General features: G+C 43.9%; 5 protein-coding genes and 1 non-coding gene across 6 annotated transcripts; 3 read left to right on the top strand and 3 right to left on the bottom strand.

Moving 5' to 3' along the window:
- Positions 1-38: 38 nt before the first annotated feature.
- DBP4 (ATP-dependent RNA helicase dbp4) lies at positions 39-2,800 on the bottom strand. Its single transcript, XM_024910602.2, has 2 exons — positions 2,617-2,800; positions 39-2,547 (listed from the first exon to the last, which is right to left on the bottom strand). Exons 1-2 carry the CDS (start codon positions 2,740-2,742, stop codon positions 244-246), a joined length of 2,430 nt encoding a protein of 809 aa, XP_024761314.1. The 5' UTR covers positions 2,743-2,800; the 3' UTR covers positions 39-243.
- A 623-nt stretch (positions 2,801-3,423) lies between these two features.
- TrAFT101_009754 (uncharacterized protein) lies at positions 3,424-4,112 on the bottom strand (the record flags this gene model as incomplete). The annotated part of the gene is made up of 2 exons (XM_066128750.1): positions 3,424-3,766; positions 3,856-4,112. The coding sequence occupies 2 exons, from the start codon at positions 4,110-4,112 to the stop codon at positions 3,424-3,426; spliced, it is 600 nt and encodes a 199-aa protein (XP_065984871.1).
- Positions 4,113-6,730: 2,618 nt separating this feature from the next.
- On the top strand, positions 6,731-7,737 carry TrAFT101_009753 (uncharacterized protein; the record flags this gene model as incomplete). Its single annotated transcript, XM_024905205.2, has 1 exon — positions 6,731-7,737. Exon 1 carries the CDS (start codon positions 6,772-6,774, stop codon positions 7,735-7,737), a length of 966 nt encoding a protein of 321 aa, XP_024761316.1. The 5' UTR covers positions 6,731-6,771.
- Positions 7,738-9,730: 1,993 nt separating this feature from the next.
- On the top strand, positions 9,731-9,838 carry TrAFT101_009752. Its single transcript has one exon. It is a non-coding gene; the product is annotated as a tRNA-Leu (tRNA).
- A 1,371-nt stretch (positions 9,839-11,209) lies between these two features.
- On the top strand, positions 11,210-12,265 carry TrAFT101_009751 (uncharacterized protein; the record flags this gene model as incomplete). The annotated part of the gene is made up of 1 exon (XM_024900109.1): positions 11,210-12,265. The coding sequence occupies one exon, from the start codon at positions 11,210-11,212 to the stop codon at positions 12,263-12,265; it is 1,056 nt and encodes a 351-aa protein (XP_024761317.1).
- TrAFT101_009750 (uncharacterized protein) lies at positions 12,213-12,960 on the bottom strand. The gene is made up of 2 exons (XM_024909773.2): positions 12,744-12,960; positions 12,213-12,686 (listed from the first exon to the last, which is right to left on the bottom strand). The coding sequence occupies exons 1-2, from the start codon at positions 12,856-12,858 to the stop codon at positions 12,505-12,507; spliced, it is 297 nt and encodes a 98-aa protein (XP_024761318.1). The 5' UTR covers positions 12,859-12,960; the 3' UTR covers positions 12,213-12,504.
- Positions 12,961-13,241: the final 281 nt, after the last annotated feature.

Below are 13,241 nucleotides of genomic sequence, written 5' to 3'. Positions count from 1 at the left end.
TTCCATTGCATTACATTCATTGCCTTATATGGTGTAATGGGGAGTGTTGGAGTACCTAGGGCGAAGATTAGTAGGCTGAATATACCATTGTCAACTGGTTGCTGTTTTTTCCTCCCCTTTTTGATGAAACTTCTCAATGCTTTTACATTTTAATATGACATTATGCTCTAAATTACATCCCCTCAATTTATAACTAACAATATCAACAACCACAACAACCAAGGGTATACGCCAAAGCTCCCCTTAATCATCCAACAAGCCCGCAGCCAAAGCTTCCAAATCCTCAAGTGTCTCAGGCTCCTGATCCACCTCAAAGACCTTCTTCCTCTTTCCGCCCTTGCTCTTCTTCTTGGCCTCTTCCTCATCTGAGTCATCCTGGAACCACTTCTTGGCCTTCTTCTTCGGCGGCTCAGCGTCAGAATCACCACCATCACTGCGGTCCTCCCCAGCCATGGGCAGAGAACGCAGCAGCGCCAGTGGATCTTCTCCGTCATCGGGGCCTTCCAGTCTCGGATCGGCTCCGCCCGCCATCTCCATGGCCTCTCTTTCCTTCTTCTTGTATTTCTTCTCTCGCTTCTTCTGCTTCGCGAGCAGCTTATCGTCCACATCAGCCTCCTTGACACGCGCCGTTTCGCTCTCCACGAACTTCTGTCGTTGTTCATCCGCGGGGCCTTGCTGCTTGAAGTCCTCTTCGTCCTGGAGCTCGTAGACTTCATGCGCGTTGCCATCTTCGTCAAAGACCAGTTTGGAGGAGTTGCCTCGGAATTTGGCCATCTTCTTCTTCGACTGGAGGGCCTTCTCGCGGCGTTTCGAGTCGACGACGTAGAGGTCGTCACCACCTAGTTCCAAGACCTTAGCGCCACTAACGGGTGCTTTACCAGAGATTGCATCAAGATCGTCGTCGTTTAATCGTCTCTTTACAGCCAGGAAATCGTCGTCGTCATCGTCATCACCACCCTCCTTAGCCGCTTTACCTCCATCCAACACCAGTTTAGAGTAATGGCTCGATAAAACGTCCTGATTCGTTCGCTCAAACATCCTATCGTATTTCGTCCGCACCTCTTGCTTCTTCTTATCCTTCTTCTTCTTATCATACGCCCCGTCCAAGTCCATGTCAGACTCTGAATCGCTCGACATTCCTTGGCGGGGTGCATTTTTTATTCTCTTGATATCCTCACCCTTCTGGAATTTAATCTGTGGGGTTCCGGGCAGACCTAGACTCGCGGCATAGGCGTCCCAATCATGAGCATCAAACTTGAATACCTCTTTGTCCTTCTGCAGATGAATTGATCTGGTATAACTGATAAAGGCCTTCTGGCCCAGGTATTTCAAGTCTGGGTTCTTGAAACACATATCTTGTAAATTGTTCTTGATAGTCTTCTTTTTCTTGTCCTTGACGTGTACTTTTTGTATGGGGATTTTCTTCTGCTCTAGCTTCTTAACCATTCCCTCTTCTTCGCTGGGGTCGAGGAAGAGAACAGCACGGCCATTGCTCTCATATCTGGCTGTTCGTCCGACTCGGTGGATGTATGTATCGGTGTCTTCGGGGCAGTCTACTTGAATGACCCAATCAACAGCCGGGAAATCGATACCTCGCGCAACCACGTCAGTTGCAAATAGACATGACGTCTTTGCAGCTGTGAATCTGTTTGTGATTTCCAATCGTGCGATTTGCTTTTGGCGACCGTGAAGATGGAGTAGCGGGATACCTGGTTGAAGGTGGCGCAAACTTTCGTAAACAAACCGGACCTGTTTGCCAGAGCTGAGGAATACGATGATTTTGCTCTTAACGTTTGCCTTAATAAATCCATATAAAGTATCGATCTTCTCAGGCAGGGGTGTGACGATATAGTGTTGTTGGAGAGTGGCGGGAGTGGCTGCTGTTGCATCTTGGTGCACAGAGACATATTCGGGATCTTTGAGGCTGAGTCGGGCAAGATCTGAGACTTTTTTGCTCTGCGTGGCGCTGAACATGAGCGTCTGGCGGGATTTCGGCAGGTGTTCAACCAGCGCGTCTACTGCAGATTGAAATCCCAGATCCATGATACGATCCGCCTCGTCTAGCACCAGAATCTGCAGGTTGTTCGCGTCGAAGCCGGCCGTCTGGTCCAAGTGTTGCAGCATTCGTCCTGGCGTGCACACAAGGATGTTCATTCGGATCAATCGCTCAGCTTCTTCCTTCAAGCTCTTTCCACCTATAACCAGACCAGCTGAAAAGGCGTGATGCCGGCCGATCTTTCGCAGGACCTCGAAAATCTGAACTGCCAGCTCGCGAGTCGGGGAGAGGATGAGCGCACCGAGACCGTCGAATTCCGTCCATTGCGCCCGATAAAGCTTTTCCAGTACTGGAACCAAGAAAGCCAACGTCTTGCCGCTACCTGTCTTTGCTGCGCCGAGAATATCTTTCCCTTTCAGTCCCAACGGGATCGCTTGTTCTTGGATTTCTGTCATATTGGTGAAATGCGATGAATGCAGGCCGGACGCTGTCGCAGGCGAAATTGCTGAAGATAGGTCGGCAAAGGTCTTTATCTTGCCAGACTTTGGATCCTGTACATAATTGTGGTCAGCCAGAGAAACAGCGCATACCAAAATTTGCTTGCGCTTCATGCAACCCACCAGCTCTTGGATGGCCTCTTCAATCTTTTGCAGGTCTTCATGATCGCGCTTCCTCTTTTGCTTTTTGAGCTCTGTCTTGTTTGGCTTATGCTTTGGCGGCTGCCGCGCAGCAGCTCTTGAAGGCATTGTGGTGTTGAAAGCAAATGCTATGGCGAATAAGGATTTTCATCAAGATCAAGATTCAAAGCGCTGGCAATGGAGACTCGCCATGTATACAGAGATAACGGAAACTTTTTTGTCGGGACCTCCTTATCTTATCTCTATCGATAAGGACAATGTTCAAACATGGTAAATTACAGGGTAAGCTCCGTAGCGCGAGTGCGTCGCGAAAAACAACTTGCATACACAATTCATGACTCTTGAAAATTTTTAATGAAATACATTGCAGGATTATTTTTTATACATTTATACATTAAAGCTATGTAGGCGGCTTAGGGATGACCATGAAGTGAAAGCAAGATGTATGTCTTATATGACAGAATTCTGTTATGCATATCTTCTATAAGTCTTTCACCAAGCAGGGGAAAAAATTTCTATCTCAAAATGAATCAAAGCATGACAAAAAATATGTTCATCCCATCTTCTCCTTTGTCTCTCATATATATCCATGAACAAGCCGGAGAAAAAAAAACCTGAAAAGGAACAAATTGAATAGATATCTCGCTGCCCAATACCGAGATATGCGATCTACTCCACGTATGGCTGAGCTTGCCAGACCAGGTCAAGGGAAAACAGGCGGGTCCTTCGTAGTCTTACTCTGTACTAGACTAGAATGGGCACAAGAACCAGAGAACTGTGGATTCACGACTAGCGAAAAGCAATGAACTCTTCAAGGAAGAAAGCGGATATTTTAGTGGTTGTTGCAAAAATGAACAAGGGAATGGCCATCATAACAAGCTTCAGCACAGCTACTTCGCCGGGCCAGTCTTGTGGTAATTTTGGTCCTTCTGGAAATTGATCACATTCTTTTTTGATCAGGCTCAATTTGTGCCGAAGGAAGACCGTGATATCATGTTTAATTGTCGATGCGGGAATCTCATGGAGGGCAATATCTTCGTAGGTACCTTTGATGTTGTTAAATCCAAGGCGGATAGGAAGTTCTGGTCGGCTAGTTATGAGGACTCGGAGTCGGGAGTCGGCACTCTGAGCTCTTGAGAAAAGTCGAATGAGAAGCGCCACATCACTATCACGCTCACACTTATCCAAGGCATCAATGACAAAGACGAGTAACGACTGAACCTTTTGGACCTTTGAGAGTGGCTCAATGATGTGTCTTCTTCAACAATAGTGGAGTCGACATCGATTGCAGCCTTGACATGGATATCGAGTCCTGGAACATTTCTAGCCAACTGGCGAGCAAGCGTCGATACAAACTTCTTGAGGTTTGCTCGGTCAGTCACACCTCTCTTAAAGAAGAAAGTAGCACCGAGATCGCCTGACTTGTTTCGTACTTGAGCCAAGGTACGAGAAATGGTTGATTTGCCCGTCCCTGCCATACCGTTCAGCCAGAATATTGGTTTGGAGCTTGGTTCTGCAATCCATCTGTTACATGCAGTCAATTAATTGCTTCCAGATGATTCGTTGCATCCAGAATTACGTGATAGGCTCAAACCGTGCAGGGAGGCTATGTTGCTGTTGGCGTATTCAAGTGGTTAGGTAGTGTCGCTGAGAGTGCATTAATGTATATTTCAATATAACATCTATTATATTATGGTGCCTAAACAAGCAAGGAATCTCATCCAAGACGGGCTGTTTGTTTTGGAATTACGGTGTCAGAGCACATAGTTATCATACACCGCGTGGTAAGTGGCGCGTCTTGCGAGCGAATTGGCGCGGTAAGATTCGAATTCGAACCTTAACGGATGTCCATGATGGAAATTGGATCTTTAGAGGGTATCCCTTTCAGAGAGGCGCAGATGTGTCTTTTACACAATATTACTCTCAGTTAAGAATATCTAATAGTGACTCGGTATACAACACTAGGAGAACCACATAGCGAGTAACATAACTCTGGTTCGCCACATGGACCTTCTCTTGCATCAACTATTCCTGATTAACGCATCTTTGGATGCATTATACTAATCAAGTTTCGCGCGATTATCTTCTTAAAATGTTTCGCTCTGTTATCTTACGGTTCTGTAATTATCAAGATGTTTAATCCTTCTCAACTTCTAAATAGAATCAAAATCCTACAGTGTTATATTCTATTCAAACTGTATAATATACTGTATTTAATAGTATGTTCATGGATATACTAATTTTGGTTGTTGAGATACACTTGGCAAGTCCCCCTTTTTCAAATGGTCTGTTCAGATGTCTATTACAGTAGTGCTGTAATGGCAAAGTCTAGCATCATGAAGGTCAAGCCATCAGGTGTAGACGGAGTTAACTTAGCTTACTTAGAGTCTATCCTTGTCTAGCTGCTCCCAGGACTACCTAAATAGCTGGACGACATTGTTCCCCCATCAGTGCACCGAGCTCTTGCATTGTCCCGTCACAGCAGCTTTAGATTGCAATAACCCTTTTTTTTTAAAAAAGAAAAATCTTCCTGTTTTTCTATTTTGCGAGATATTTGGGTAAGCTTGTGAGAGATAGAGTTAAGATAGTTATGGAATTGTTGGCCCACACAGCATTTATCATATCCTTGAAAGATGGCCTTTAGGAGAACAAGGCCTGAGCAATCTCGTGATGCGTGTTTTGGAGCACCCATTTCCTGATCTTAGCCCAAACAGAGTGAGCTGGCTCGCTTGGCCACATTCATAGTTTCTTTAAAATTATAATTTGTAATACAGAATGATGCTGCTACACATGATTGAATCTTAATATACATGCCTATAGTTGATCATCTATTTGTACCCCTTATGTTTTTTATATTTCCAACTGTTAAGAGGTGTCAGGCTGTCAAAACTCGACTGTGAGGCCAATTCTAGTCGTTGGCCACCTAAAGTAAAGCGGATGGGTAGATTATGCAAGTGGATAAGCTGAAGAAGAATATACTCGGAGGGACAGTTGATTGGTTTTCAACATTTCTTAAAGAGGCCTCCAGCAGGCCCATTATCCCAGTTATAAAGAGGAGGGTGAATAACACATTCAATGAGTAAATTGAATTCCTAATGACATAATGATTGATTGGGATTGGATGAAACAAACCAATATCTATTTACTAATTAACGCGATTCGGAATATTGCTATAACTGTAATAGGACATGTACTACTTTAAAAATAGACTGGTTTGCTAAACGACGCAAGAACGTTTTACCCCTATTCATACATCAAAGATAGCGTCTTTTCAGCTTTCAGCTTTGTAGTAAACAACAACAACAACATCAATATTTGACTGTTGAGTCTATTGGTATTTTTTATTAATAACCAATACTATATGCTATGTAGAACCCTTGTTTGTGAGACAACTACGTTGATATAAAATACAATTATTACCACAGAGAAACCATATCCTTTTGTTTCCATGAACAGCAAATACAAGAGAAAAGTCTTCACTTGATTACTATCGTGAGTGCTAAGAAGTGTTCTAGAAACTCTGGAACTCGTATTTGCCGAAGGAAATTTTTCTCAAATCCCCGATGACTTGCCGCAATGCCGCAATGCCGCAACCCGATTTTCGTGACCTGAATCAGTATGACCGGCGGACAAACCTTGTGACAGCCGATAAAACCACCATAATAAGCGCTAAGGCGCTCGCCGAAGGACCCTTATTGTCTCATTGCCTGGTCGAACCAATCCAGTATCTTTATGCATGCACTTCACATTATAGCAGGCTATGCTCTGAGGCGCCGTTGTCGGGGACACCATCGGAGACGCCATTCTCCATTCTCGGGGGCGCCATTGTCGGCGACACTCTTCTCGTTGTGGGGCAGCACGTATCAAAGCCTGTAGCGCGCTTAAGTCCAGTGGATACTCGGCTGCATCGTTACCCGTACTTCGTATTCACAGCCAGAACTGGTCAACAGCATTGAACTTCGTGAGGTCAACGTTACAATGAAGATAGATGCGTAGCGTAGTGAACTGTTCCAACTTTGCATATAAAACCTGATGTCCTGTACCATCCCTCACTCTTGTTGTTCTTCACAATAACTCAGCAATACCTTGATTCAATCAGTCATATTACCACCTGTTCATATATTATCATTTATCAAAATGCACTTCTACCATTTGGCCTTCTCAGCTCTTGCTGGACAGGCTCTTGCTGCTCCATCAGCAGCAGCTAGTGCTACTCCAACGCCGCAAAATTGGCTATACAGTCCTCAAATTGATGATGTGGCCTTGAACCTCCTGGATCGACATGACATTGTTGGAGTTCAAGCTCAATATACCTGGAAGTCCCTTGAGCCAACTGAGGGTTACTATAACTTTTCCAAAATCACGCGCGATTACAAAAATGTACTCGGCAAAGGCAAGAAGCTCTGGGTTCAGGTTCAAGACAGAACCTTTGACCCCTCTAATGATCCTGTCCCTGGATATTTGCATACACCATACTACAACAATGGAAGTGCACCATCTTGTGATGGAAACTGCACTAGTGAGAACTTCAATGTCACTGGCTATGTAGCGCAGCAATGGAATGCGCGAGTGCGTTCTCGTTACCAGGCCCTCTTGAAGGAGTTGGCTCATGACTTTGATGGTAAAATTACTGGCCTCAATTTACCGGAGACGTCCATCACTGTGGATGTAACCGCGAATAACTACACCGACGAGGGCTATTTCCTGGGCGAACTGGAGAACGCCGGCTATGCAGCCAGTGTTTTCAAGAAGAGCTATGCCGTGCAGTATGTCAACTTTTGGCCTGATGGATGGAATAACACGAACAACCGTTTCACCGACTCCTTTAACTATTACGCGAAGCATGGCGTGGGTGTTGGCGGACCTGACTTGATCCCGAACAAGCCAGGACAGATGAAAAACTCATACGTCTATATCCCGGAGTATCACAACAAGGTACCGATTACCGTTATCGCCGTCCAGCAACCCGACGTGCTGAATGAGACCAATGCGGCTACCGGAAAGCCATTTACCAAGGAAGAATTTGTTGATTTCGCTGTTAACGATCTCAAGATTGATATTATCTTTTGGACGACAATTATCCCTTGGCTGCAAGGCAAATGATCTGCAGGAAACTGAGACAATTGATATTCTCTTTGAAAATACCAATATATTTGCCTGTACTGATCAGTGAAATATATTCATATATATCACACTTCTTTCATAGACCTATTAGAGACTGAGTATAGACTTATTTTTTTAGATTATATATCTTCAATTTTATTTAATTATAAATATTCTAATCTATATCTTACATTTATTTATTTTGTTCATTATCCGTCGGATAATTGGATGGCCTGGGCAACCCCTATCCCTCGTATTCCTCAATAAAGTCGTGAATCTTACAACCGCATCGGCCATAAGTGCAAATTTGCTCCACAGCTAACCCGACATGCCGCACAATACTTTGAAACTTGTTATGTCATGAGGCAGCCTCAAATCCCCACCGCTAACCAACTTTTAAAAGACCTCGACGAAATGATTAGCGACGAGATCTGTCTTCACCTCTCCCTCGATTGCGTTGTTAATATCCTTCGTTATGGCAACACATATTGTTGGGACCGACATGACGGCGGCGCCAAAGTTAGAGAGAGTAAGTGCCAGTTTCTATGTTTGTGGTTAACGTCGCTGCCGGTAAATATAAATACTTTTTAGGCGAATATTGTAGTGAGGAGCTTACTGTATACTTAATAAATTCCACCGTTGTAAAAGGATCTGCTAGAGGCACTGGCTTCGTATGACCTTGATCCCCCCGGCTAGCTGATAAAATGCCAATAGTCTCGAGCCTAAATGACGTGTCCCACACTGGTAGGCTGGGCAATGGATTCTATTGGAATGCTCTCTAAACCAGAGGCTTCGAAAACGCTGTCAATAAGAAGAGAAATGAGCTTGAATTCACTGTATACCAGCTCTAGACTTGTGGCTGTTGCCAAAGTGAAATTACTGACGTCCTGGGACAAAGTGGTATCGACTGAACCTGAAACATACTGTCCAAAGGTATCTGAGGCCAACCGACCAGTAAGTGAGCTTTGCAGGTGCCGCTCGGGCTTCGGCTTTATAGAGAACAGTTGTGGGTATAGCCATGGGCAGCAGCAGAATAAGGGGTCGCTCTCTGAAGATCTGAGCAGTAGCGCACCAGATGCACTACGTTGTTCATGATACACGGCCTCGAAGTTGATTACAATTGCAGTATCTTGAGATTGTTTTGCTTTATTCGTGCTAGGGCTACCTCTCATTAAATGTATTGAAGATGCAACGACAGAAACGTATATTGCGCGAAAAAAATTACGTGACGCTATGAGGCAGAGGTTGAGCCGTGTTTTTGGAGGTCGACGATTCTATTTGGACACACATCCAAAATTCGTTCTATAAAAGCCAAGGCGCGGGACTTCAACAACAGTGGATAGCTATGGCGAGGGAAAGAAGAGATGAAGTTGTCTTGCTAACTGGCATATAGAAGCATAATTCACACCAAATTTCGCTAAATAAAACGAGAGTTACACCACTTCTAATCGTGTAAAGTCTCTGGTCTTTTTGGAATAGTCCGTCCCCTGCGTTGAGTACAGCTGGTATAACGAGCCAGTTACTTAGTGGCCATTAAGCATTGAAATCGACAGATACAAGCAAGTTATCGGCTACATTTATCAATACAAGAAAAGAGAGCAAACGATAGTTGGATTAATTAGGTACAAATAGGGCTATGGTTATAACTATTTATGAAGTTGAGAGAAACCGAGGCTTGGATATATGACTTCCTGATGCTGAAGACTACTGAGCAGCTAGCGTGAACTTACTGCTAGGTATGTAGAAAGTCTTGTACGGAGTACTTCTACAACTCAATGCCCCACGTGGCTATTATTCAAGCGCAATAGATAACCGCATGGCAATATTTGAGTATTCAAACACTCAGTAAAATAAAGATTTCGCGTTGTCTTGTTTAGACATAAGGTAACCGTCGGCCATAAAGTGCAGGATTAATGTCAAATAGCGACGCTGGAGACATAGAGAAGCCTTCTTATACTTGTTTTTGTTGGTTGGTTTTCAACAAAGACGCTAAGGCGAGTTGGTGGAGTGGTCTAACACGTGCGACTCAAGATAATATCTTGATCCTTAAACAGGATTTCGCATCTCGAAAGAGGCGTGGGTTCGAATCCCACACTCGTCAGTCGATGTTATTTTTTCTTTTTTTTCTCCGACTCTACTTTTTCTTTCATTTGCTCATTTGTCCATACAGCTTAAGCTGTGCGTGGGGCTGATGCGACCAAAGTCGAAGTGGCATTTTTTTTTTTTTTTTTTTTTTTTTTTTTTTTTTTTTTTTTTTTTTTTTTTTTTTTTTTTTTTGACCAGAAGCACTTCAGCTAGACACGCCATGTGCATGTAACTTAGAATCAAGATGTAAAAAAAGGTTTTGTTAGGGAGGGAGAATTTCACAGCATTATATTTCCATACGCAGTCTAGCTGGCAATACAACGTCTAGTGTTGCCTGGTAAGAGCTTGATGAATTATGTATACCTCCAAAGAATTAATCGTGATTCAAGCACGACCAGGGAATACGGCGATACTCTCGGAATGCAGTTTCCAATGAAGTTCAATTATTCACAGACTTAAAATCTATTGATTGGAAAATTATATTCGATCAATTTCGAGTTTTGGAACATTCAATTAACAGTTAAAGGTATTTCGCGGTTCTTTTATATGCCTCACCCCCTTTTCTTTTTATTATGGCCAAACAGCCCATACACGCCAGCTTGAGTCTTTCTGCTGTCGGCATTATATGTAATTCTCTAGTAGGACCATTCGGACATTAAATCATAGAAACGAGTTAACGCCTTGTCAATGTTACATCGCGGGAAGTATTTGGGCTGTGAGCCATGCGCTTATACTGATTTAGCTAACACTGAACGCTGGCTTGACCCACTGCATCGCTGTGCACGCATCATCAACTAAGATCTCCTAGTTATATAATCGTCATTCATACAACTCAGTAACTGATCTATGGGTTAAGAGCGAAAGAAAAATTCGCAATACCCATAAGCGTAGCTACAAAAACGCTGCATAGTTGCATACTTATTAAGCAATTATGTTTCAATGGGAAAAAGGGAACGTATGGCACGCCGTTCAATAGAAGACACCTGGACCAATAGCATTACACCCTTTCTCTCAGAACAAGATTGCCCCGATGAGGCGCGAATGGAAAGCCGAAACTTACCGCCGCCGGGAAAGGCACACGAAATGGCAGAAATAAACGCACAATTTTTACTGCCCCTTTCTCATTCAAGACCTTTCTTCCAAGAAGATCCCCTAGCTAATCCTAGTGGATTTTTCTTCTCATGATTAGTATCTACAGGTCAAGATTTTAACCCCAATTTACTCCATGAACACGCTTGGGGTAGATTGAATATACCCCAACTACCAAGATGTTGAATTATAAAAATGCCTGGCACTCTATTGGTCTTTGAGACAACAGCAGCAGCAATAATCGCGAGTCTTCTATATTAACCTTTTATATTTTTTATATTTTCTTTTTGTTGATACAATGGCTCTACGGTCCACAATCTCTCTACTTGCTTTCTGTAGCGCTTCCTTAGCTGCAACGCCATCGCATGACTCAGTTCGCACTCTCTATGAGTTCCCCAAGCCATCGTACATTGAGAATCTAGCAGTCCGAAGCAATGGCCAAATTCTCATTACAGGCCTAAGCACACCACAACTCTTCCTCTTCGATCCCTCAGCGACTGGTCCGAGCAAACCTCTCATTGTTCACGAGTTTGACCAATCTCTTGGCTTGGCGGGCATTGCAGAGTACCAACCAGATGTATTTGCTGTTATCTCTGGCAATACTTCATTCACAACCACTGTTCAAGTCGCTGGTACTTGGAATGTTTGGAGCGTTGACTTGCGCGGTGTCGAAATTTCAACCAAAAATGGCCAAGCACAACTCTCGTCGCCGCCTGTGGTGAAGAAAATTGCACATGTCAAACCGGCTCAGTTTCTCAACGGCTTAACAGTGCTGTCCGAGTCCGACCAAACACTCCTCATGAGCGATGTTAACGGTGGCGTCATCTGGAGGTTAGATATTGAGACCGGTAATTATGAGGTCGTTATTAACAATACGTTGACGGCGCTTTACCCATCGCCTCCATTTTCAGCTTCTGGTGTAGATGGTGTTCATGTACGGGGTAGTTCGGCCTACTTTACAAATTTTGGAAGCGGCACTTTCAATAAGGTACCTATCAACAGGGACGGAACGCCGGCAGGGCCTGTCACAACACTGGGGCATAGTAAGGGACCACTGCACCAGTTCGACGATTTTACTTTTGACTGCGACGGCAACGCATTTGTGGTTACAGGAGGTGCAAACACCATTGAGATGATTTCAGCCGATGGTAAAAGTCATGTTGCCATTGCTGGGAACCTCAATTCCACTGCCATTGCAGAGCCAACATCCTGTGCTTTTGGACGAGGGCCGCATGATAAGAGTATTCTTTATGTGGTCACTGCGGGTGGGATGGAAACACCAGTGAATGGAAATATAGTCATTGGTGGGCAGCTCGTTGCGGTCAAAACGACTTCCAAAGGTTCTGCCTGCTGAGCTAGGTAGCGTCTCAGTTCAAAGAGCCTAGGTTAGATTTAGAGGCCATATACAATCATATAACCTGCAGACCATCGCCAGTGTCATTCCATTTGAAGTGTATAGAGAGATTATAAATGATCTTTGATCTGATTGCTTTAATACCACTAATGCATCTAAAAACTAGAAACAGTCCTGTAGTTGAACAAGTGATTGCATTTGAGTAGGCGCCAAGAGACAGACTTTATAACCAAGTCTTATCAATAGCAATAGTCGTTATGGTTCGCACCGCCATCGACACACCTGCTGCCGCAAAATTGAAGGAAGTTAATCTCTCCGTTGGGACCTCCGGCGCAAAAAAACAGCGACCTTTCAATATGCGCTCCGTCTGTTGGCTGGCCGCTGGCTCTAAGTGCCTCCAAAATTTGCTCATTATAGTTTCCTATCTTCTGGTTAACAAATCATAGCTTTGCGATTGTGCATTTTTAAAGATACCCACCAACTCGTAGGAGTGTAGCTCCGCAGTAGTTGAGGTTGGTCTTGCAATTATTCGCAGCAGCGAAAGAGGAAAGGGTGGCGAGAATCGCAAGAGGGATGACTGAGTATCGAACCATAGTGAATATCTTGATCAATCTGATGAGAACAGAGAAATGATGCTGGAGTATGAAGAAAGTGAGAATGGACTGCAGTCTGAATTAATGATTCTCGCATCTTCCTTGGGGAACTGGCTGCTTTAAATAGTTCAATTTTTTACAAGTTTCGACCAAGATTTTTATCGGCCTATCAAAATACAAGCATCGCACGAAACGGCGGATCTCAAATCCTAATCCTTAAGGATTCTGATCTGCATAGCATACTTTTTTTTGTGGATGAATGAGACTCTGATCATCGGGTCATCGCTCCATTTAATCCTACAGGTCTAAGCTAATATAGAATTCCAACTCGAGTTTCGGAGATGCACTGGATTTTCAAGACATGTAGCCGTCCATGGAAGGAT

The sequence above is a fragment of the Trichoderma asperellum genome, chromosome 6 (genome assembly GCF_020647865.1).
Source record: "Trichoderma asperellum chromosome 6, complete sequence".
In the NCBI taxonomy this organism is placed as follows: domain Eukaryota; kingdom Fungi; phylum Ascomycota; class Sordariomycetes; order Hypocreales; family Hypocreaceae; genus Trichoderma; species Trichoderma asperellum.
This window is presented reverse-complemented; position numbering and strand designations above follow the sequence as displayed.

Excerpts from the sequence above, each read along its gene's own strand:
- DBP4 (XM_024910602.2), bottom strand. The coding sequence starts at position 2,742 with ATGCCTTCAAGAGCTGCTGCGCGGCAGCCGCCAAAGCATAAGCCAAAC. Across the intron at positions 2,548-2,616 it reads AAGAGGCCATCCAAGAGCTG|GATCCAAAGTCTGGCAAGAT; the intron begins GTGGGTTGCATG and ends AATTATGTACAG.
- TrAFT101_009750 (XM_024909773.2), bottom strand. The coding sequence starts at position 12,858 with ATGGTTCGATACTCAGTCATCCCTCTTGCGATTCTCGCCACCCTTTCC. Across the intron at positions 12,687-12,743 it reads AGCTACACTCCTACGAGTTG|GAAACTATAATGAGCAAATT; the intron begins GTGGGTATCTTT and ends ACCAGAAGATAG.